General features: G+C 45.7%; 10 protein-coding genes across 10 annotated transcripts; 6 read left to right on the forward strand and 4 right to left on the reverse strand.

The window, feature by feature from the left end:
• Window positions 1–822: 822 nt before the first annotated feature.
• Window positions 823–1,644, forward strand: N7483_003036 (uncharacterized protein; the record flags this gene model as incomplete). Its single annotated transcript, XM_057086473.1, has 1 exon — window positions 823–1,644. One exon carries the CDS (start codon window positions 823–825, stop codon window positions 1,642–1,644), a length of 822 nt encoding a protein of 273 aa, XP_056952622.1.
• Window positions 1,645–2,977: 1,333 nt separating this feature from the next.
• On the forward strand, window positions 2,978–6,069 carry N7483_003037 (ferritin-like domain-containing protein; the record flags this gene model as incomplete). The annotated part of the gene is made up of 5 exons (XM_057086474.1): window positions 2,978–3,065; window positions 3,122–3,307; window positions 3,520–4,040; window positions 4,105–4,315; window positions 5,108–6,069. The coding sequence occupies 5 exons, from the start codon at window positions 2,978–2,980 to the stop codon at window positions 6,067–6,069; spliced, it is 1,968 nt and encodes a 655-aa protein (XP_056952623.1).
• A 550-nt stretch (window positions 6,070–6,619) lies between these two features.
• On the forward strand, window positions 6,620–7,625 carry N7483_003038 (aldo/keto reductase family protein; the record flags this gene model as incomplete). Its single annotated transcript, XM_057086475.1, is given in 2 exon segments — window positions 6,620–7,225; window positions 7,245–7,625. 2 exon segments carry the CDS (start codon window positions 6,620–6,622, stop codon window positions 7,623–7,625), a joined length of 987 nt encoding a protein of 328 aa, XP_056952624.1.
• A 686-nt stretch (window positions 7,626–8,311) lies between these two features.
• On the reverse strand, window positions 8,312–9,378 carry N7483_003039 (oxidoreductase; the record flags this gene model as incomplete). The annotated part of the gene is made up of 5 exons (XM_057086476.1): window positions 8,312–8,395; window positions 8,462–8,659; window positions 8,757–9,131; window positions 9,189–9,235; window positions 9,303–9,378. The coding sequence occupies 5 exons, from the start codon at window positions 9,376–9,378 to the stop codon at window positions 8,312–8,314; spliced, it is 780 nt and encodes a 259-aa protein (XP_056952625.1).
• Window positions 9,379–9,995: 617 nt separating this feature from the next.
• N7483_003040 (FGGY-family carbohydrate kinase) lies at window positions 9,996–11,644 on the forward strand (the record flags this gene model as incomplete). Its single annotated transcript, XM_057086477.1, is given in 4 exon segments — window positions 9,996–10,562; window positions 10,621–11,004; window positions 11,023–11,319; window positions 11,333–11,644. Coding segments are annotated over 4 exon segments (1,560 nt in total), but the record flags the coding sequence as incomplete, so codon positions are not given.
• Window positions 11,645–12,342: 698 nt separating this feature from the next.
• On the forward strand, window positions 12,343–14,235 carry N7483_003041 (uncharacterized protein; the record flags this gene model as incomplete). Its single annotated transcript, XM_057086478.1, has 6 exons — window positions 12,343–12,457; window positions 12,525–13,355; window positions 13,414–13,590; window positions 13,660–13,792; window positions 13,860–13,954; window positions 14,012–14,235. The coding sequence occupies 6 exons, from the start codon at window positions 12,343–12,345 to the stop codon at window positions 14,233–14,235; spliced, it is 1,575 nt and encodes a 524-aa protein (XP_056952627.1).
• Window positions 14,236–14,873: 638 nt separating this feature from the next.
• On the reverse strand, window positions 14,874–15,664 carry N7483_003042 (uncharacterized protein; the record flags this gene model as incomplete). Its single annotated transcript, XM_057086479.1, has 2 exons — window positions 14,874–15,176; window positions 15,233–15,664. Coding segments are annotated over 2 exons (735 nt in total), but the record flags the coding sequence as incomplete, so codon positions are not given.
• A 658-nt stretch (window positions 15,665–16,322) lies between these two features.
• Window positions 16,323–17,238, forward strand: N7483_003043 (SDR family NAD(P)-dependent oxidoreductase; the record flags this gene model as incomplete). Its single annotated transcript, XM_057086480.1, has 2 exons — window positions 16,323–16,672; window positions 16,776–17,238. The coding sequence occupies 2 exons, from the start codon at window positions 16,323–16,325 to the stop codon at window positions 17,236–17,238; spliced, it is 813 nt and encodes a 270-aa protein (XP_056952629.1).
• A 409-nt stretch (window positions 17,239–17,647) lies between these two features.
• Window positions 17,648–18,563, reverse strand: N7483_003044 (class II fructose-bisphosphate aldolase; the record flags this gene model as incomplete). The annotated part of the gene is made up of 3 exons (XM_057086481.1): window positions 17,648–17,918; window positions 17,977–18,295; window positions 18,338–18,563. 3 exons carry the CDS (start codon window positions 18,561–18,563, stop codon window positions 17,648–17,650), a joined length of 816 nt encoding a protein of 271 aa, XP_056952630.1.
• Window positions 18,564–20,272: 1,709 nt separating this feature from the next.
• Window positions 20,273–22,266, reverse strand: N7483_003045 (Zn(II)2Cys6 transcription factor domain-containing protein; the record flags this gene model as incomplete). Its single annotated transcript, XM_057086482.1, has 5 exons — window positions 20,273–20,511; window positions 20,571–21,225; window positions 21,290–21,343; window positions 21,404–22,133; window positions 22,190–22,266. The coding sequence occupies 5 exons, from the start codon at window positions 22,264–22,266 to the stop codon at window positions 20,273–20,275; spliced, it is 1,755 nt and encodes a 584-aa protein (XP_056952631.1).
• Between the last annotated feature and the right edge of the window lie 169 nt (window positions 22,267–22,435).

Consider the following 22,435-nt stretch of genomic DNA (forward strand, 5'->3'; position numbering starts at 1 on the left):
AAAGGGAGCTCTGTGATGATAAAACTGAATTTGAACAGAGTCTGGGCAAGGTTGACTTCCTTGTTTCCAATCCTTATATCATCTTTCAGACTCTGAGTGAGAGCATTCCCAATATTCGTACGGTCAAAATGTAGAAAACAGAAGCATAGCACAATAGGGGGCAGAGTGAGAAAATCGACCTTCAATAAAGCTTCTCGAACCTCTCTTTGTTCTAATTGCAGATCTGCATCGTACCAAGGGATTTGATTCCTTTCGTGGGGAGTTGGCTCCGGTTGGAGTTTATCATGAATAGTAGACCTCTTCTCAGCCAAAGAGTGCTTATTGAAATTTGATAAATAAGGGAAAATAACTCAAGGGTAACTTCGGTGGTGGCAGACTAAATGATCACGACCTAAATATCATGTTCGATCAAGCCCTCAGGCAATAACAACACTTTTATACAGTGTCCATGATATGACATGATAACGCAACTTGCTGGCAACATAGACAGATATCTTGGGATGCTTAAGATACCATGAAAGCCAATATGGCGTGCTTATCAGACTCACCTATCTCTAACCTGGATGAAAGGCTTGAGTTGTGGATCTTCATTTGATAAACACAACATTCATTTGTCAAGCCGCCGGCATACTGTCGGCAAGCCGCGGTGCCGTGGGGATGCCGCCGGTCGCATTTTATGGAGTTTATCACAAGACGAAAAACATTTTTGAATATAACACACACTTGGCTTCTTGAAGTTCGATGCTCTCAGGTTCAGGTCTTATTACGCTACATTGTCGCACTTTTTCTTCTCGGTCGCTAATCACCCTGCCCGTGGTAGTAATGGAGCAAAACACTCTCAAAAGGCGAGGCGTCAGCCTGACTGGTGTCGACAAGAAACGTTCACTTGGAGGCTTTACGGTCTTTTGTCCGTTGACTAGTGACATAGCCCATCTCATCGACATTGACGGCGAAGAAGTACATGCCTGGAAGCTCCCAGGCAGGATCGGCCGCCATGCCAGAATTCTACCGAGTGGGAATCTCGCCGTTAACACCCTTCGTCCACCCTCCGAACAGACCGCCACTGATGGAGGACCCTTTCCGTTCCCTTTTTTCAACAAGTATGGTGGAGACGTGATGTCTGAACTCGACCCAGATGGAAATATTGTTCGCCAATCTATTGATCCCTTGGGGCACCATGACCTATATCATTATGGCGACGGTCGGATGCTTTATACCTCCCTGGAGGCTCTATCTCCCGAAGATTCAGCAAAGGTGATTGGAGGAGTACCAAACACTGAGATTGATGGAACAACTTATGCCGACACCATCAACAAAGTTGATGAAGCTGTTAATCTCATTTGGCAATGGAAAGTTTCCGAGCGATTACGGAGAGAGGAATTTCCGCTTCAGGCGCATTATACACGCGAACACTATTCCCTGATCAACTCTGTTCTGCCTTTGCGAGATGGAAAACATATTCTCGCACCCATGCGATCTGTTTCAGCCGTCGTTATTATTGAACGGTCCACCGGAAACATTGTTTGGAAAGTTGGATCTGAGGTCCTGGCGCAGCAGCACAATGCTAGAGAGATGGAAAATGGTAACATCCGCATATTTGAGAATGGTGCTTTTCGTCATGGAAAGTCAATCACATACACTTGAGCTATTGAAATTGATCGAGCGACCAAAAACATTGTTTGGAAGTATCGCGATCGGTCGCAAATCCTTTACTTTTTTACACCGTTCATGGGAAGTGCTCAGAGGCTTGCTAATGGCAACACCCTTTTATGTGAAAGTGCTTTTGGCCGTATCTTCGAAGTTACACATGATGGATATATCTGCTGGGAGTATGTCAATCCTCATTTCGTATCTTACCCTGATGATGTTACTGCAAAAATCTTCCCAGGAGAGTCGAATGCCTTATTTCGTGCTTATCGGTATTTATTGGAGGAAATACTTTGGCTTAAGCAAAAGATCAGCGGTCTTGATTGATGACACCTAACTTGATCAATTCAAGGGGTAAAATGTGGAGTAAATTTTGAAAAGGAGTTGACATGGAGAATGGCCGAACAAAATCGTATATGGAATTTTGACTATCTACACGAATCTTGGAAGTCTCTTTGGAAGATTTTCGTCCTTTTTTCAAACTTGGCATTCATCTAGAAATAGAACAAGGCTTCAAAATCTCCTCACCCATTTATAATGTACTTGTTTTCGAGTTCCAAGCTTGAAATGTTCTTTCCCAATATCTGGACTTGTCGGAGTTCAACTTTGCCGAATGATTAGTGTTTTGTCTCAATGGAATCCACAATCAGCAACTAAGCTAGGAATCATGGTGGCCATGATATCATGCTATGGCTTAATGGGTCCACGGGTGATACTTGATAATGACTATGGGTCCGTATTCGCTCGCTCTCGTTCCCGTTTAGAATTAATTCCGATTGGACTAGAATGTACGGAGGACACATCCTAGAGAAATGCATTCTCGGACGAACTACGAACCTAAATAAAAACCATCAACTTCGATCCGCGAATCACTCCCAGTTTCTGTATCTGCAATCGGACTAGCGATTGAGTGTCCATTTTCCAAACTTGGGTACTGGTACGCACTTCGGAAATCTGTCACTAGCTGAGCAACCCTGGAAGGACCATGCTCTTTTACCCGAAGAAGCACATGTTGACGTCGATCAAAACAATCAAGAACCGATCAGACGAACAAACATCTGGACTTGCCAAGATATGGAAACTATGTACACATGGACTGTCCTGAACATAGTGACGCTGCCGAAGTTACAGTCGAAACCTTGAAGCTTGAACCTTGGAAGTTGCCTCGGGGCCCAGATTGATGTATTCCAGATTTGAAGGATGCCAAGTATGATGGTTCTCTCCAGTGTCTATATAAACAGCCATTCTGCCACGCATGAGGTAAAATGATTCACTATCAGTGGCAGATTCATGACCCTTTTGATCAAAATCCATCTTTTCTTTTAACAATATGAAAGTCACTTCCATTTTCGTCTACGGCGTGGTGCTGGGGTTTGCGTACGCCAGCCCTGTCTATCAGCGCGATGGTGTCACTGATGGTATGACCCTATTGACACTCGGCATTCGAATCATATACTCACATTCCCTTCGCTAGCCGATATCCTCAACTATGCTCTGACTCTTGAGCATCTCGAGGCTGTATTCTACGAGGAAGGCCTGAAGAATTACACGCAGGCCGACTTTGTGAATGCTGGAATGAAGGATCCCTTTTACGCTAACCTGAAAATGGTTGGCACAGATGAACAGACTCACGAGCAGTTTCTGACTCAAGCCCTGACAGGTGTGTACTGATCACAGCCATACCCGAACTCAGTGAACGAGGACAGCAACATAACAGATTCTCTGTGTAGCGGCTGGAGCCCAGCCGGTGGCCAGATGCAACTATTCTTTCCCTTCCACTGATGTGAAGAGCTTTCTTGCTCTCGCGAGCGTTATAGAAGGTAGGATTTCCAAGGAAGCCTCTCTAGAATGAACTTGTACTCATATTCACAGGTGTCGGTGTCAGCGCCTACCTTGGAGCCGCTGCTTCTATTATGAATGATACCTACCTTACCGCGGCTGGAAGCATTCTGACCGTCGAGGCGCGTCATAGTGCCTATCTACGTGCCGCGCTGGGGGAGGCCCCCTCCGCTCAAGCCTTTGATGACCCTCTTGACTTAAACGAGGTTTATACAGTCGCATCACCCTTCATTGTCTCCTGTCCGTCTAGCAACCAACAGCTTCCTGTGAAGGCCTTCCCTTCCCTCGCACTAAATTCGACGGCCCCCGCAATGTCTGGTTCATCGGTTCAGCTGATGACTGGCTCCAACTTCAAAATAGGAAATCTCACAGATATCTACGCAGCTTTCATCACAGTAACAGGCCTTGTTTGGACCCCCGTTACCTCTAATAGCCAGGGAAATTTCACTGTCACTATTCCCAAGGACATTTCTGGCCAGAGCTACGTAGTCCTCACTCAGGGCAACAGTCAGGCCACAGATGACAACATTGTTGCTGGCCCCGCTATCATCGAGGTAAATTAGTAGTATGCATTGTGTCCTTTCCTTGGCAACATGTTGCTGACTTTACCTTTCATAGGTTGCTACCTCCGTGTCCGGCATGACTACGCCAACAGTTTCTTCCAGTGTAGGATCAGGAATGAAATCGGCTTCTGGCTCGGCGTCAGGCTCGAGCTCCACGACCTTTAATTCTATAACTGTAACTGGATCAGCTACTGCATCTCCCACCCCCAACGGAGCAACCGAACTAGTCTTTAAAAGTCTCACTGCTGTCACCGTCAGTCTCATAGGTGCCATTGGACTTTTACTTTAGTACTCGGTTTTTATATCGTTATTCCATTGTCTCAAGTGCTTGTGAAAGGGAGTAGAACTGATTGTCTACTGAGTGGCTTGTTTGATTCAAGCTGTGCATATTAATATCTTTATTCTGTGAAATCTCCTAAACCTGTCTTAAACGTTGGGCCTTCGATTGATAGTGTTCCAAATATTAATGAAATATCCTAATTCACACCATGTGTATACACACGTGCATTTACCTTAATACATGCGGGGATATGCGGGGTACCGTTGTTATGACGTCGCCACTGGGAAATGACTGTGGAGATCAGACCAGTAATAGCGACCAATTGTCTGACCCCAGCGAGTAGCTCGTATTTGTCAGTCTCTCCTCTCGTCTCGCCGTCCCGTCCTTTTCCTTTTTCCCCATTCATTCACACGGACGTGCAAGTTCTCCCAGCAAAACCTCTGAGATACAGGCAGATAAGCGAGATGGGGGTCGGAAAATAATTCCCCCATGAAACCCATGTGCTGCGAACTCCTCTCCTACTAGGCAGCCAAATGCCTCGCAAACCTCACACCAAGTCCCGTTACGGTTGTGACCATTGCCGGAGGAGACGCGTTAAGTGCGATGAACAAGGTCCCCCCCTGTACCAACTGTATTCTACGACAGCTGAGTGGTTGCACATATTCTAGAGTTTTACCTCAGAATCTAATCAGCAAGTCTGGTTGCGGAAGTTCGGGTCCCCTTGCAGTGCTGCCTGGATATGTAAAACCTTTGAACGGAGATTCAATCACACTCACAGTTCCGCTTGGTCTTCCTTCTGCCATCGACGAGTTAGAGCTGATGCACCAGTTCTCCACGGAGACCTACCAAAGCCTCTGTGTCAGTAATTCTGAGACACAGACCTGGCAGATCCTCATTCCACGTCTTGCCCTTCAACATCGATTTCTCATGAACAGCATCCTGGCCCTGGCCTCATTACATATCGCAACAATACGCGAGTCGTCAGATAGGAGAGCATATATAGACGCCGGACTTGAATATCACAGCGTGAGCTTAAAGCCATTCCGCACTCTGATAGATAATATCACGCCAGAAAATTGCGATGCCGCAATTGCCCAGGCCATCGTCACAACAGCTATCAGTCTTACACTCCCTCAGCTAACCACGGGCCGCGAGAATATATTTCGCATTCAAAACATTCTTACGGTCTTTGAACTTCTTCAAGGTGTTAAAAAGATTTTCACCCTCAGTCAACCATGGATAAACCTGGAGCTTTTTTCCCAGGGAACTTTTTGGAAGGATGAATTAGGCAGCTTGGAAATAGACACCGACGCTGCCCTGAAACACCTCGTCATGCTGAACGAACAAGGAACCATCAATTCGAGCTCAATTCATCTTCGGGTTAAAAAAGACGTAATAAGCCATTTGCGGTACTGTTTTATGAAGTTCTCGTGCTCCCCCGACCCGGCTCCAGTGCTCGCTTGGCTAGCAGCCGTCGATAAGGATTTCATTGATAATATACGCCGGCGAGAGCCATTCTCACTCTTGATTCTTGCTCACTGGGGAATCCTTCTTAAGGAGCTCAATGCGGAGCGGTGGTGGTGGGCTCGAGATTCTGGAAGGGAGTTGGTAACCGAATTGATGGAAAGACTGCACTCTGAAGATCCTCTATGGCAGGGATGTCTAGGATGGGTGAAAAGGCAAATGTATACAAAACATAAAGATCCACCTATTCATCCCCTTACGGTAATAGCCGAGTAATTTGAAATAGGATGATGATTATGCATGTGATGATATTCTATCAGCCGGATGCTATCTAGCAATTATTTTTGCTATGGTAAGGCGCCTGCCTGATAGAGCAAGAGTATCCTGGATGTTAGTTAAATTTTACAAGACTAATAAAAGGAAAAGACATATTACCAAAGAAACTACAAAAGTTCAAAGCCAAATCACAAAATATTAGTCCAAAAGAATGAAAAAACCATAGGAAAACCACCCCTGTTCTTCGCATTGCCCGTCACGGGGGCCTCTTGGCGTTTGGTCCCCGTTTCGTGTCCCTCGTCAACTCCCAACACTTGAGGGCTGCACTGACACGGGAAGCAGCCATCTGTGGCCCATCTCCACAAGCTCCTGAGCGGGGCCTTGAAATCCACCTTTGTAGGGGAATACTTAACCCCCCAGGTCTGAGGTGTCTAGAGAAAACTGACAATCTCCACATTGGCTTCAATTTAGATCCGTCCTGGACAAGAGAATTCAAAAGGGAGAAATCATTGAGCTTCAGCAACTTAAGCAGCCCTCCAAACCTGCTATCATGATTTCTATTACGGCCAGAGTGAATCGGGTGTCGTTGTCTCGGAAATCTTTCATCGCACCTCGAAACTTGTGCTCTTGTACCCGAGCCACTCGTGCGACTTCTTACACACTCAATACTGGCGTGAAAATTCCATCCCTCGGGTTCGGCAGATTCCGAGACCCGGACTCTCAAGGAGATACTGTGAGCCAGGCATTACGGAAGGGCATGCGCCTAATTGACACCGCTCGGGTTTACGACGTTGAAGAGCAAGTTGGAAAGGGAATCAAGAAAAGTGGAGTTCCTCGTGAAGAAATCTTCCTCGGTACGAAGTTATGGTGTAGTGATTACCATCCCGACGGTGTGGAACGGGCCTTGGATGACTCCTTACGCGAATTGGATACTCCTTATGTCGACCTTTTGTTGATGCACTACCCGTGTACCTTCAAGCGTGGCTCAGATCAATTCCCCCGAGATGCTGACGGCAGGATAATTCATGGAGAAACCACATTCGTGGATACATGGAAAGCAATGGAAAAAATGACAAAGACCGGAAGGGTCAAGGGAATTGGAGTCTCGAACTTCAGCCAAGGCGAAATTCAAACCTTGCTCAATGAAACTTCTACAGTAAGAGATCATATTCAAGCCGGGCCTAGGACATGAGCTGATTACGTTTCAAGACCCCTGCCGCTCACCAGATGGAAGTTCATCCTTACTTGCAACAGAAAGGATTCAACAAATGGCTAAAGGCCAAGGGAATCCACGTCGTCCAGTTCAGCCTGCTCGGAAATATGAACGATTTCTATCGGCAGACTGGGTGGTCCAAGGAAGTTGCGCATATGATGCGCGTATCGATCAACCTATTTTGAAGGAGATTGGGGATAAATATGGTAAAAGTGCCGTGCAGGTGGTGCTTGCGTGGGGTATTAACAGTGGTCGTTCTGTTATTCCCAAGAGTGTTGTCGATTGGCAAATCGAACAGAACTTGGAGGCAGACTTTGAGCTACAGCCCAAGGATATGTCTTAGATTGAAACGTTGGATGCGAAGGCTCGCTTTAACGATCCAAGCCTAGACTACGAGTGGCGATTGTATAGTGATTTGAACGGGATTGACGGTACTATGAGAGGTAAGACTCACTAGTGTGCTTTGGAGAAGACCTGTCAAGATATAAACTTGAAGCTCCTTTAATACTGTGACTCGAGTGTTCAAGAGAGAAAAAGGCTCAAAGCATATATCCATTTCTCTCCGAGTCTTTTTCAAATACAGATTTCCCTGTTAGTTTCCATCCTTACTATACAGTGTATACCTCTGATTCCATCCTTGAATCTAAGTATATTACCATTTGAAAACTTGAAACTCCCAAGGTTGAATTTAGACTATAAGAAGCCTAAAGGACTTATACCACGAGGACTAAAATTACATATTGATGCCACGTAGATTTTGGTCCTCTTTTTCAATGATCCAAACTACAGGCACAACCTTGGAAGGATTCCGCATTTATTGTTTACGTGTGTATTTCGAGGGTTTCTAATTATTACCTAGGTAAAGCCCAGGACTGCATACAATAGTTCTGAATTATCATTGGATGAACCATATACACCAGATTAGATATTTCATATGATGTCTTAGCTAACATTGCATCCCGAGGTCACGAATAGGAGGAAATAATTGAATAAGTATTGTATCTTGTCTCATTTTTTCAAGTTCTCTGTTCATGAGAGGGTAAATCCACTATCAACCACCAGGTTAGAACCGGTCATATAACTAGACGCATCCGAGGCGCAAAAAAGGTAAACCTAGAGTATTTCGTGTCAGAAAAGGTCAAGAGGGTTGAAAATCGCTGCCCGGTTATAGTTCCTTACCCCTTTAAGTTCATATGGAGAAGCGAATCGACGTACCGGAATTTGAGACAGCCAAGTATCAAGCATCTCCTTAGACGCATAGTTCATTATCTGAGTTTTGACATATCCTGGCGATACACAATTGACACGGCAAAAGTCCACCCACTCTACCGCGAGAGACTTCGTTAACTGTAAGACACCGGCTTTTGAGGCGTCATACTGCATTTGAAAGAGATATTATGTGAGCGGAGAATATGATATTGCAATGCAATTTGAAATAATTTATTTACTCGCAGATAGAGGAGGAAGAACTTACCGCAGCTTGCTTCTGGGGAGTATTGACCAGTGTGGCACTGACAGATGCCGTGAATACCACATTGCCGAAACCCTGTTGTTGGAACATTCTCGCGGCAGCTTGTGCGGTATAAAATGCACCGTTAACGTTGAGGTTCATGATCTCTTGGAATTCCTCTGGAGTATAGTCCATAGCCGCATGTTCAGAGCAAATCCCGGCGTTAGCCACGATAACGTCCAGTTTTCCAAAGTCCTTTACAATTCCCTCGATTGCGGTCGAGATTTCTTTCGGGACAGTCACATCAGCATGATAAGGACGAGATTGCGTCTTGTACTTGGAGGCGATCTCTTTTGCTGTTGCTGGAGCGGTTGAAGTTGTAAGATATAGGATAGCAATCTAGATGAAGTGAGAATCTCTTCTTACCGTAATCAAGCACAGACAAACTGCACATACCTGAGCGCCAGCCTCGGCGTATGCATTAGCTGCAGCTAAACCAATTCCTCGGGCGCCCCTACTGATTTGTTACTACATAGATGTGAGATAGTCAGAAGAACAAGGTCTAGTTACCAGTAATGGCGACAACCTTGCCGGTCAGATCAAAGAGCTTTTGAACAGGAACATCGTTAGGTTTAGAGAGAACCATGCTTAAAATTGCCCAGATCTTTCACTAAGAAGTCTATTCTAGCTTGCATACAAAATAAAGAAACTGTGAGTAAATGGACATATTTATATTTATATCACCTCTCGGCCATTGCATGGGTTTATTCGCACACTAGTAATGATGGGCTATACATAGATCATGAGGATAAGGACGTCGTTATCAGCTGCGAATCCGCACGTCTTCACTCATTGGCCACATGTGCAGCATTTGTGGAGTTATCACCGTCTCGCGGTCGCACTCCGTCTCGGGGATATCTATGCCAACAGGACTGCCTTTACTTTGACAACCAAAATTTGAGCTCAAGGCACAGGATATGAGTGGACGGCGATTTCAAAAATAGAAAGTGAGTTGGAATAGCTCTTAATTTAAATAACAACTCCAGGTTTGTGATTGAGAGCACATGTGCACCTATTCTTTTTTTTTCAATCCGATGATTGCATCTTCGTCCAAAATGACAATTGCTTCACACAAACATTATTCATTATTCTGTCGGCATTGACGTAGGCACTGGCAGTGCCCGCGCTTGTGTCGTTGACAATAACGGCAACATTCTTGGACTCGCATCCCGAGATATCAAAACATAGCAACTGTTTTCAGGGTACTATGAACAATCAACTACCAATATATGGAGTTGCATTTGCGAAGCAGTGAAGGAATCGATTCAAAAGTCCGGCATACCACGAAGCAACATAAGAGGGTTCGAATTTGATGCCACCTGCTCTTTGGCCGTCTTTAGCAAGGAAAGCGGCACTCCAGTCTCTGTCAGCGGATCAGAACTGAGCAATGATCAAAATGTCATTCTTTGGCTAGATCCCCGCGCAGTTGAAGAGACAAATACAATAAATGCGACCGGACATCCTGTTCTCAAATACGTCGGTAGTGCTATGTCAGTTGAAATGGAAATCCCCAAGATCCTCTGGCTCAAAAACAACTTGGATCCGAGGAAATTCCGTGATTGCAAGTTTTATGATCTTATGGATGCTCTCACACATCTAGCTACTGGGCAAGAGACTCGCAGCTACTGTAGTGCCATTTGCAAGCAAGGTTATCTTGCCTCTGGCGTTGACTCTCGTGAAGAGGGTTGGCAATTGGACTTCCTGAGCTCGATCGGTCTACAGGACCTTGCTGAGGATAATTTTTCTGGACTTGGTGGTATTCACGGAAATGTGAGTCATTTAAATTCAATCGGGCTTGGTTGGACTACTAACATAAAATTTAATTTAGAATGGCAAGTATCTCAGTGCCGGTCAGTGCGTTGGGCCATTGTCTGAAAGGGCCGCTGGCGAGCTGGGCATGTCACCCGGGATTGCCGTCGGTAGTGGAGTGATTGATGCGTATGCAGGGTGGATTGGTAGAGTTGGTGCAAATGTCGACCTGGGACTCGGGAGTTCGGCAGACCAGAAGGGAGACGTTTCACATCGGTTGGCTGTAGTGGCTGGTACATCCACTTGCCATCTAGCGATTTCTAACAAAGAACTCTTCGTACCTGGAGTCTGGGGCCCATATCGAGATTTTCTTTTCCTGGGCGCATATCTTGCTGAAGGTGGCCAATCGGCAACGGGCGAACTCATAAGATATATTGTTGAAGGCCACCCAGCGTACTCGGGGGTCAAGGAAGCCGCATAGACAGGCGGAATTCATGTTTACGATTTCCTAAATGACTATCTTCTCAAAGAGGCCAAGCGAACGGACGCAGCAAGTGTAGCTCTGGTGGGCAAACACTTCTTTTTCTATGGCGACCTCTGGGGAAATCGATCTCCAATTGCAGACCCTCAAATGAGCGGCGCAGTAATCGGCTTAAAAAGCGACAAGTCAATTCACGATCTAGCTTTGCATTACTACGGGACTCTGGAGTTCATCGCTTTGCAGACACGTCAAATATACTATGAACGAATACGGAGATCAAATCTCGTCAATCTTCATGTCAGGTTCTCAGACACAAAACGACCTCTTAGTTCATCTAATTGCTTCTATTTGCAGGATGCCCATCGTAGTACCCGAATATCTCCATGCCGCTGTCTGTCATGGCTCCGCTATGCTAGCTGCTATGGCAGCCAGTGATGCCTCAGGAACAGGTTCAAAGAACTTGTGGGAGATAATAAGTCAAATGAGCAAGCCAGGTCGACTGGTAAAGCCTACCACCGACATGCAGGAAGAAAGACTACTTCAGACCAAGTACGACATATTTTTGGAGATGAGTCTGAAGCAGCGCGAGTATAGAGCGCGCATCAATAAACAAGTCAATTGATAGTTTAGAATAGAGAATCGGCCTCAGAATCAACGTTGAAATGCATCGACCAAATATCCTTATTACTACTGAATTGGGTTACATGTAACACGGAATTGACTAGAACCTTGGAACTTGAATGCATTCAGGAACAATCCATCCGAGTCATTTTCAAACTTAGTATGCTAGTCGCGACGCATATGATGCCGCCTCGTTTGATCCTGCTAGTATCTTGTTGGAAATCTCACAACTCTGAAGATCATTGATCTAACGGTTTGAATTATCTCAGGTGTGACGCTGATATTCATCCATTGGTAAACAAATCCAGCCCCCGTTCTGTGGGTTGCCCGGGTGTGTCCCCGTCTCGAGTGAATCCCTGGCTCGAACTCCATCCGTACCTATGTGCCTCGTGAATCCGGGGTAGATCGGGGCAGGTCCGTGGACTGACCCATCTTTGTGTCAGATAACAACGATTCTTCCACCTGGGCATCAGGTATATATTTAATGTTTCGTTCCAAATACTACCTCATCCATCCGAGTCACTGGCATTGATGATGCAAACACTGGCATCTACACCTCAGCCCTGGAGACTACTACTACTAGTACAGACCCCGGGAATACCGTGATTAATTTCTCGTTTCCAAAAATCTTTTCTTCCCTTGAACCTTGGAATTCAACCACCTTTCTACTCCAGGGCTCGTAGTATGCACATGTCCATAATGTTTGCAGCGTTGAGTGATGAACGAGCGACGTGGAAGATAGCCTCCAGGCTAGAAAAGCGTTCACTTTTGTTATCGGTCAACTGTCTCGTTGGGCTTGCAATATTTTTCTTTGGTGAGTGTCTGGGCTGCTGCCAGATTAATACTACAATATTTCAAGTTGATGTTAACACGATACCCAGCTTATGACCAGGGCATGATGCGCGGAGTCAACGATTCTCATGCCTACGTGCACCGAATGGGATTAGGATATGAGAGCAATGGTTCCATAACCGTAACAAATACCTTATTGCAAGGTGGTATTGTGTCAGTTTACTATCTTGGGACTTTGGTTGGATGCTTCATGGGCGGTTATGTCAGTGATCGCTACGGTCGCATTAAGTTGTTCGCTTTCGGGGCTGCTTGGGGGATAATTGGAGCCGTGCTTCAATGCACGGCGATGAACCCGAGCTGGATGATCATATCGCGTCTTATTAACGGAATTGGTACCGGAATTCTCAACGCTACTGTACCAGTTTATGGTTCTGAGCTTGCTGACTATGAGTCCCGTGGAATGTTTATCGCCATGGAATTCACATTGAACATCGTCGGTGTGGAGGTAGCCTATTGGCTAGGATTTGGAGTCAGCTACATCAAGCACGGGAATTCCGAGTTTCAATGGCGTTTTCCCATTGCTTTTCATATTTTCATGCTTCTTTTCCTCATCATCGGATGCTGGTTCTTCCCCGAGTCACCTCGCTGGCTTTGCATGATAGGTCGGCGGGATGAGGCACTTTATGTCCTTCAGCGTCTTCGGGGAACCGGGAACGAGCGTGCCATCAGACTCGAGATGAGTGAGATCGAAGCCATGGTTGAATTAGAGGCAGACTCCGAGGCGAACATCACCTATTTTCAGATGTTATTTGGGACTGGTCAGGGAGATTTGCACGTTGCGCGACGTGTCCAACTCGTGATTTGGCTACAGATTCTCCAATGCTGGTCTGGAATCGCTGGGGTTACCATGTATGCACCAAGTAGGTTTTCGCCATTTCTCTCTTTCTTTGATCCGAGGGATTCTAAATCTCTCTAAAGCTATCTTCAAAATCGCCGGCTTCGGTTCTCGAAAGACCATGTGGATCTCGGGACTGAATGACATATTTTATGCGTTTGCAACACTGATCTGTGTCTTCACTTTGGATCGGATCGGTCGGCGCTGGAAACTATGGTGGGGAGCAGCAGGTCAATCAGCCGCTATGTTGCTCGCAGGGGGTATGGCTCGCGGTTGAATTTCATATCCAGAAAACCAGGCCCCATGGGGCATTGCAGCGACTTCGATAGTTTATCTTTATACATTCGTCTTCGGTGCTACGTGGCTTACTGTCCCATGGCTGTATCCGGCGGAAATATTCCCACTGAAGGTGGGAGCCAAAGGCAACGCTTGGGGTGTTGTCGGTTGGAGTTTGGGTAATGGGTATGTAAATTCCTTCCAAGGTTATGCCCCTTCTATCTCATGTATTCTAACATCTAGTACTACATAGGTCCTTAACACTGCCCCTCCCCTTCGTCTTCGCTGCTATTGGAGAAAACACACTGCATGTATTTGGTGCAGTCAATCTTATCAGCATTCCTATTGGTAAAAAGGATAATTCCTTCCCTTTCGTATCATTGAACAACCAGACTAACTATTCAGTATGGGCTTTCTATCCTGAATCCAGCCAGCGTACACAAGAGGAAATCGATATGTTGTTCACTTCAAAGTCCCCATTTGCTTGGGATGCAGAGTCCAATTTCGCCAGACTAATGGCTGAAACCCCAAATTCAGGTACCGCTCGTACTCAAAACCGTATTCACGATGATGCTGAAAAAGAACTTTATGTTCACTTTCAGCACGATGAGGGAGTGTCTGGAAAATGAAAAATGGCTGCTCTATTTTACGGTATTCAAAGGACTAGGTAACCTTCAAGTTTGGAATGAGTATTGCTTAGTTTTCTATTGCAATTATTTTGAAACAGTGATAACATTATTCAAATGTTTGAATGATCCATTACATGTGTGTTTCTTATCATAATATTAGGAATGTGTATTTCTCCGGCCATTTGGAGGAAACCTGAAGGAAAAAGTGAAAAGAGACAATTGGAGGTAATGAGCAGGTAATGAGCGGCTTAATATGATCAAGTTCATGAATTTTTTTTATCCAAGACCTACACCATGACACGCGATTGAAATACTTGCTGGACTTTGAAAGCTCGCTGTCAAGGCATTAACACATGGGGACTCGGAAGTCAGTGGGTCGACTTTATACTCCTTACTCATCGCTGTAAAGTTTCTCTGTGATGAAGACAATGAGCATAAAAAGCAGCTAGGGATGAAATCGCAAGTGATATCTTCATAAAAATTATATTGCTCTATCACAGGGGGTAAATCTAATGGTAAGAACATATACAACATGAAAGTGCATCAAATTCCTTCTCAATTTGGCCCGAGCCAGATTTAACAAACTGTACATGTTGGCATATGAATAAAAATATCATAGAAAGAGTAGTGGAATAACTTACTGCCAGTGACCCGTTGACCGGAATATCAATAGACGTAGTGTAACTAGCTGCCTCGCTGAGAAGGTAGACGTAAGCACCGCCAAGTTCCTGTACCTCAGCCAACCTGGGAAAGCCACCGTAATACTTTAGTTGTTGCTCCCAGTCTGGCTGTTGAGGGACCCAGTATGTCATGGCAGTCTTTACCAGACCAGGAGATACACTATTGACACGAATACTGTACTGTGCCCATTCCATTGCCAATGTGTGAGTCATGTTGCGGACGCCTGCCTTTGAGGCACCATAGGGAGTGGAGGGAACACGCTGAACCTGGAGTCACCTCTCTGTTGACATTATAGAAAGATAGATGCATATGGTACCTTGTTTGGACGGTAAGAAGCCATTGAAGCTGTGAATACAATGGATCCCTTGATTCCGAGCTTGATAAATGCGCGAGCAGCGGCACGTGCGCTGTAGAAGGCCCCAAAAAGATTCACATTGAATAGGCTCTCAATCTCTTCTTTTGTGAAGTCAAGAGCAGCCTTGTGATGTGTGCGACCCGCATTTACTACCATTCCGTGCAGAGCACCGGCTTCTTCGATGATCTTCTCAATTGCAGCGGTGATGGTGGATTCCTCGGTCACATTTGCGTCAATAGCAGCCATCTGACCAGGATAGCGCTTTAAAACAGCAGCAAAATCATCTCCAGTCTCTCCGATGTCGATGGAATAAATCTTAGCTGCGCCGTTGGAAAGGCAGCACTCGACAATACCGAGACCGATGCCACGGTTGGCGCCAGTGACTAAGGTCATTTAATATTAGTTGACAACTCGCGAGTCAGATAAGAAAGCTACATGAGACATACTCGCAATTACTTTTCCGGCGAGACTGATTTGTGTCTGGGGGTGGTTTGTGCCTGGGTGACAGGCAGTTGGTCAGAGGTAAGAGAAGGAGCCATTGTGAAAGAAGTCGCGTTTAAGGCAGATACAGTTTTTTGCGAAGAAAGATAATTCAGTAATTCATTCATGAAAAAACCTCATTTTATAAGCTACACAGTGGCATATCTTCCTCCAAGATTTGCCCCTCAACGTGTAGAGTACATCTCAGTCCATACATTTTCTCCGCTCCACACCAAGCCAAGAGGCCCCCGAGACGGGAGGAATGTTGTGATCGGACCCCGAGACGACACACTATGACCCACTGGGATTCATCTATATTTGGGTCAGTTTCGAAGATCAATACGGGGTCAAAGAGGGGTTGGAAGTTCGTTTTGCCGCCAGTTCTAAATTGAAGTCCAACGTACTGAACTTTGTTAAAAGTACCATCATTATCACTTGACCTTCTTCATCCACGGGGTATTAGAATTATCATCCATCATCATTATCCTCATCGTCATAGTCATCGTCAATCTTACATCCATTGATTATACGACCCATTCCTCCTTTTCCTGTCACTATAGCTCAATTGACAATGGCCACGCTCCCCGCCTGGAACATGCTTAAAGGCAAAACTGCAGCGATAACGGGTGGTACGACTGGTATCGGCCGTGCAATTGTTTTGGCATATATCACACAAGGATGCAATGTCACTGTCAACCACCTAGGGATGCCTCAAAATGCGGATCATCGCCATAGTCTTCTTGAAGAGGTCAAAGCAATCAAGAACACGGGTATCGGAGCGGGCGATATCCTAGAGCTACCTGGCGACGTGACAAAGCCTGAGACAAGTTCTGATCTTGTTAAAGAGGCTGTATCACAGTGGGGTAAATTAGATGTTTTTGTCGCCAATGCGGGTGTGTTCAAACCAGCCGAGTTTCTCAAGTGAGTCCAAGTTGTCCAACATAAATTGAGGTTCAAAATGTTCTCGAACGAGTTGTCCCTCTCATTTTTATTGAGAATGACTAAAACTAATCTGGTTCTCCAGAATCGAGCCAGCCCTTCTCGATCATAGTGTTGATGTAAATGTCAAAGGCACTTTCTACTCGTGTCAAGCTGGAACTCGCCAAATGGTGAAGCAGGGACACGGTGGTTCGATTATTGGCATTTCTTCCGTCAGTGCCCTTCTTGGCGGCGGGTTCCAGACCCATTATACTCCCACAAAAGCTGCAATTCTTTCCATGATGCAGTCTATGGCGATTTCCTTAGGAAAAGATAAAATTAGGTGTAACGCGTTGATGCCTGGGACCATTGGCACTTCCCTTGCCGCCCACGACATGAAGAATCCTACCAAAATGGCCGCTCTTGAGGAGCGCATACCCTTCGGTCGCATCGGGGACCCTGAGGATATGGCAGGCCCTGCAGTCTTCTTAGCTTGTGAAGAGATGAGCCGTTATGTGAACGCTACGGGACTGTTGGCTGATGGTGGAATGTACAGCAAATTACAGTAATCACAGTAAGAACCTTCAAGTTGAGACTTTGCTTGCTTTCAACGCTCCAGGGCTGCACATATCTCATTTAGGTAGACCGAACGCATAATCATAATTAAAGGTTCAAATCCGCTGTAGAATACTACCGCACTATTCTCTCATACTTATATTCTCCCCACATGCATGTCATAGGTATATTTGCTTGACTCTTCCCTAGATCAATGCTCAGGGTATATATATGAACGGCTTCTAACTTCAAGGTTTTTTAAGTGTAATGCCAGGAGAGTACGGACTATTGAAAAATGGGTATAGTGCGACCGAGTGGAATTTCAATAAAGTAATATTGTTTTCATTTCATGTTTATATCAATTTTTGGGACGAAAAGTATCTTCACACGACTCCGAGTCGTTACCAGTTGACAACATTGAACTCAGGCCCTCCCAGCCGATCCGCAAATATCCATCCATTTGATGGTCAAATCTGCCACCTTCTGGATACCCTCTTTCATGAGCTGGGTATGTGGGATCTTTTCCACATTCGCGTGGAGGTGATCATAATAATCATCCAAGACTAATCGATTTACATTGATTTTGGTCACACCAGCAGCCACGCAACGTTTCAAAAGCTCCGGGGCGAATCCGTTAGTTCCATGAAGGGCCAAATGAACTCTTCCATCTGCCTGAGCACGAATCCTCTCAAACCTAGATGCTTCGTGGTTATTAAAATTCTTCTTAACAGAAATCAGCCGCTTAAACTCACCTTTCGAAATCCAGTTGCGGGCTGCGCTGACCATATTCACCATGAACGTTACCAAACGAAAGGGCAAGTACATCTACTCCTGTAGAGACGAGCTCATCTACCTCTTCAGCAGTTGTCATACATACTTCCAATCCTACAGTATCCATAACACCATCCTCCCCTCCTTCAATTCGACCTGGCTCGGCTTCAGTCGATTTTTCGCGCTCATTGCAATATTGTACCAGCTCATGAGTCATTTTCAGATTGATTTCCTTCTCGTAATGTGACATATCCACCATGATACTGTCAAATGGGAGGTCCGCTGCCCGCTTGATAATATCTGGGGATTACGCATGGTCAAGATGAATGCTGATAGATACACTTGCACGCTTCGCAATATCGGCAGCGGCACGCACAAGCATACCATCTGTGGCCTCGATAGCCCAAGGGAAAAATTGGATTATCAGTGGCGAGCGGGCAGTTTCTGCAGCTCGGACGAGTCCCAGGATCTGCTCAATGTTGTAGGCAATCGCGGCGATGACGCCGTAGCGGCCATTTTCAGCATCGCGCAGAATGCGATTATGGCAATTGGAGTCTTTCCAGGACATACTGAGAAACTTAAGAGACAAGAACTCTTTTCAGGAGAAACTCATATTCGTTCTTCATTGTCATTTATTTGGCCAGTCAATTTATTTTAAGACATTTGGAGTTATTGACGAAGGAATTTCAAGTTGAGTCCTGACACAGATTTAAGATGTCCCCGAGACGGGGAATTTGATCGACGCTACCCCCACATAACTGGAGCTTCAAAGCTCCATTTTAGCCGAATATACCTGGACAGCGCTGGCTAATCCTCCAGCTGTCAGTAAGTTTATCAGTAAGCTTCCAGGTCTTCTCCTGTCTCTCACCCCACACTCTCAGCGTTTTGTCGCATCCTATCCCTAGTAACTATCAATTCTTTCTCCGTCGGAGATTGCCAGTTGCAACTTGCAATTCGTCATGAGTAGTAGCGGAAATTTATTTCAGCTCTATGATGAACGCTTTAGGACAATTATTGGCCCGTCTTCGACAATAGAGCTTCTTGCTGAAAACAAAGAGTACGCCTTCGCTCATAAGGCTGGAGTTTTCTTCCCTCACACTAACACTCTCTACATAATAAGTAATCGATGCATCAATGATGAGAATAACAAAAATCCTTATTACCCGGGTAAGTCTCACTCAAAACCCCGTGAGTTGCGAAGAGATTTCCACTATCATTCTCATGGCCAATGGGGGCATTAATTACGGGCAAGAACATGTTCTCTTTTGTTCACAGGGGTCCATGACTGAGCCAAGCGGATTTTATCGAATGTCTACCATCTCGCACAAATCTGAGCTTTTAAAGAGCGATTTCTTCGGCCGACCGTTTAATTCTGTAAATGATGTCGGGTCAACACGGATGGATCGATCTGGTTCACCGATCCCATTTGCGGCCACGAGCAAGGATATCGGCCAGTGCCATGTCTACCCAATCAAGTGTATAGGTGGTGTCCGGACAATGGGAATATTCGAGCTATTGCCGATGCATTTGGGATACCGAATGGCATATGTTTCTCTCCAGATGAGAAGACAGTTTAAATTACTGATACCGATCGAGTTCACGGTGACGGTGACGGTACTATCGATGATATACGGGGGTCTTCAATGTAAGCATGATTCATTCTCCAGTATTTAACCATTCTCTATCACTAACTAGAAGCTTGAAATAGTTATGCCTTCGATATTTCCATGGACCACGGAGAGCCATTCCTCACAACCCGGCGAATGTTTGCTTTAGCAGACAGTGGCATCCCGGACGGAATAAAGTGTGATATCAACGGAAATGTGTATAGTGACTGTGATGATGGAATCGATGTATGGTCTCAGAGGGTTGTTTTACTGGGAAAAATCCTTGTAGAAGGAGGCGTCGCAAATTTCTGTTTTGTAAGAGATGGAGAGATTTTTGCTCTCAATTAGCACCGATTGTGGAGGGTTCAACTAAGTGGTACTGTCAAAGGAGCTTTGCTCGACATATGAAAACAATGTATTACACTCTATGGAATGGGATGGTATCTAGAGGGGATTACCCATAGCAATATGGTTTCAATTGATCATCGATAGCCCCTCGTTGAATAATCTGTCACTCTTGCACCCGTTGTGATCCCTTGGGATTCATATCCCCAAAATCTCTCCAGCTCTTCACCTAGAGATTCAAGTGGCCATCCACTTCGCTCGCGACACGAGTCTAGTAGTTCTACTATGAAGTTTCGTGCTTGTGTGTCCATGGTAAAAAGACCAGCTATCTGTTGTGAGCCGCGCTCCTCACATATTGTGTATTGAAGAACTCACCGATATACAAAGCTTGAGATGATATGATACCAGATGGATTATCCTCAAGCGTCAGCGCAATACCGCAAATGTTTTCAACGTGGTTCTTGATGACGCTTTGTCTCTCAAGGTACTCCTCTAGACCGCCCAACTTGGGTTTGTGCGCGAGTAGTAGAATCTTTGATACGTTGTAGAATTGTACCGCCACGGCTATAAGTTTGAGTCTATGAATCTAAATACTATAAAATGATTTGAATTTTTATTCATACTAAATGCGGATGGTCGGATCCAGATTGGCGGAAAATATGACTTGATGTGATCATTGCATGGCAAGGGTGAAAATTGAATCCTCAGATGTTTTTGCCAGTCATCTAACATCTGATGAAGGCAGACTGCCTCGTCAAATTGGTGTCCCATGTTTGCTTGATCTGTGGCATCAGCGCAATAACTGATCACTTTTGCAGCGGTGAAGATTGAGCGAGCGGCAAGTTCATGTGGTGACAATACAGAGAGAGGTTTCTGCGGAACCCAAAATGTAAGAGTCTTGCGCTTCTCGCGAAAGGCAGCCCAGATGTCCTGGCACAACCATGCCCACCAAACCGCCGAATGTAACCCTCCAGACTCGCCGTGGATAGTCTGAGATCTCTGTATGAGGAATACACCTTCTAGATGTCTCTCCCAATCTTTGGAAGAGTTGTCGAGCATCTCGTACGCAGAGATGATTAGTGTGGTTGAGAGAAGCTCTAGACTTGTTTGATAGCCAGAGTACTTCATGGCTTTCTGGACATAGTGCAGCGTTTGGTAATAATATTGCAGAGCTTCTTCCTCTTTTATAGGCGTATTACTTTTACCAAGCTTTGGGTTCAACGCCAGATGCCGACACGAAAGAGCCAGTATAGCATTCAAAAGGCCAGCATTGTGTATCTAGTAATAACGGATCAGTCTTCCAACATGGAAATACCTCTCGGGGCAAAGAGATACATCTCACCGCTAAGTGCGCAACGAGCGTAGAAAATTGAGTTGTAGGGTCAAAGAGATCAATCTGGAAACGAGAATCATCAACCAAATATACGAGAGCCACAGAGTTGATGCTTTATCATACCCAGGGGCTGACACTATTGACAAAGTGTTCCAATAATTTCTTTTCGGATTGCTCAAGTCGAATTGGCTCATATGATTGCCAGATCCGCTCCTCTCCTAGGCTGCTGTTCCCTGCAGCTTCCACTTGGGTGAGCTCACGGCCCGCATAACTTGAAGGACTGTCCAACACTCGAGTCGCCTGTTGTAGCGAAGTCAGTGATCTCCGACCGTCAGAACCAGTGTGGTCCAAAGAGAGGTTTTCGTTCGCCCAAGAGTTCTGAACAGTGGATTCCTGCACATTTTCTCTAGCGGCATCATTTGCTAGAAGCCCAAACCATCTCAACGCCGCATTTGATGCATTCGAAGGTGATAAGAAGGCATGTTGCCAAGCGATCGGACTATGGTTCGAAACGGGTTGTGTTTCTATTAGCTGCTCGCCTTGACCAGATGGAGAGAGGTCACCGGCCACCTCATAATCAGGCCAAGCGATTTCAGTGGTGTCATTAGACACAATTATTGATTGGTTTGTATGATGAGTAGTCGGTGAGTTCTCACTAGTCTCCAGCGCAGAAAGGGTCTGCTCCACTGGTGTTCGGGGTGAAGCCGCTAAAATCGGCTGGTTTGAGAGCGGACTCCAGAGGTTGCGACGGCTTTGAGGTGTAGAAAACTCACAAGCATATTCTTTTTTGGCGCAGGCACTGCAAATGGGCTTGACTTCGTCACATTTCAAGTGACGTCTCCTGCATTGTTTGCTGCACAAAAATCAGGTTATACAGAGCATAACGCGCTCCAGACCGGAACGACTCACCAGCCATTTGTTGTCCGCAGACCGCGACCGCGGGACTTTCGTACGCGTAACCGTTTGGGGGATATTCGTGAATCCATCGTGACGGCGACTTCAGGCCGTATGCAGCTGCAGTTGCAAATTCCCGGACAACTTTTAGCTGGCCTCGTCTTGGGGGTTTTGTTAAGTAAGGGATGAGGTGTGGAGTGGTTGGGGTGTTGGGGTGGGGGTGTTTGGGGTGTTGGGGTGGTTGGGGTGGTTGGGGTGGTT

Source organism: Penicillium malachiteum (assembly GCF_028827825.1).
Source record: "Penicillium malachiteum strain IBT 17515 chromosome Unknown utg000001l:1.0-8184562.0:1.0-8186909.0, whole genome shotgun sequence".
NCBI lineage: Eukaryota > Fungi > Ascomycota > Eurotiomycetes > Eurotiales > Aspergillaceae > Penicillium > Penicillium malachiteum.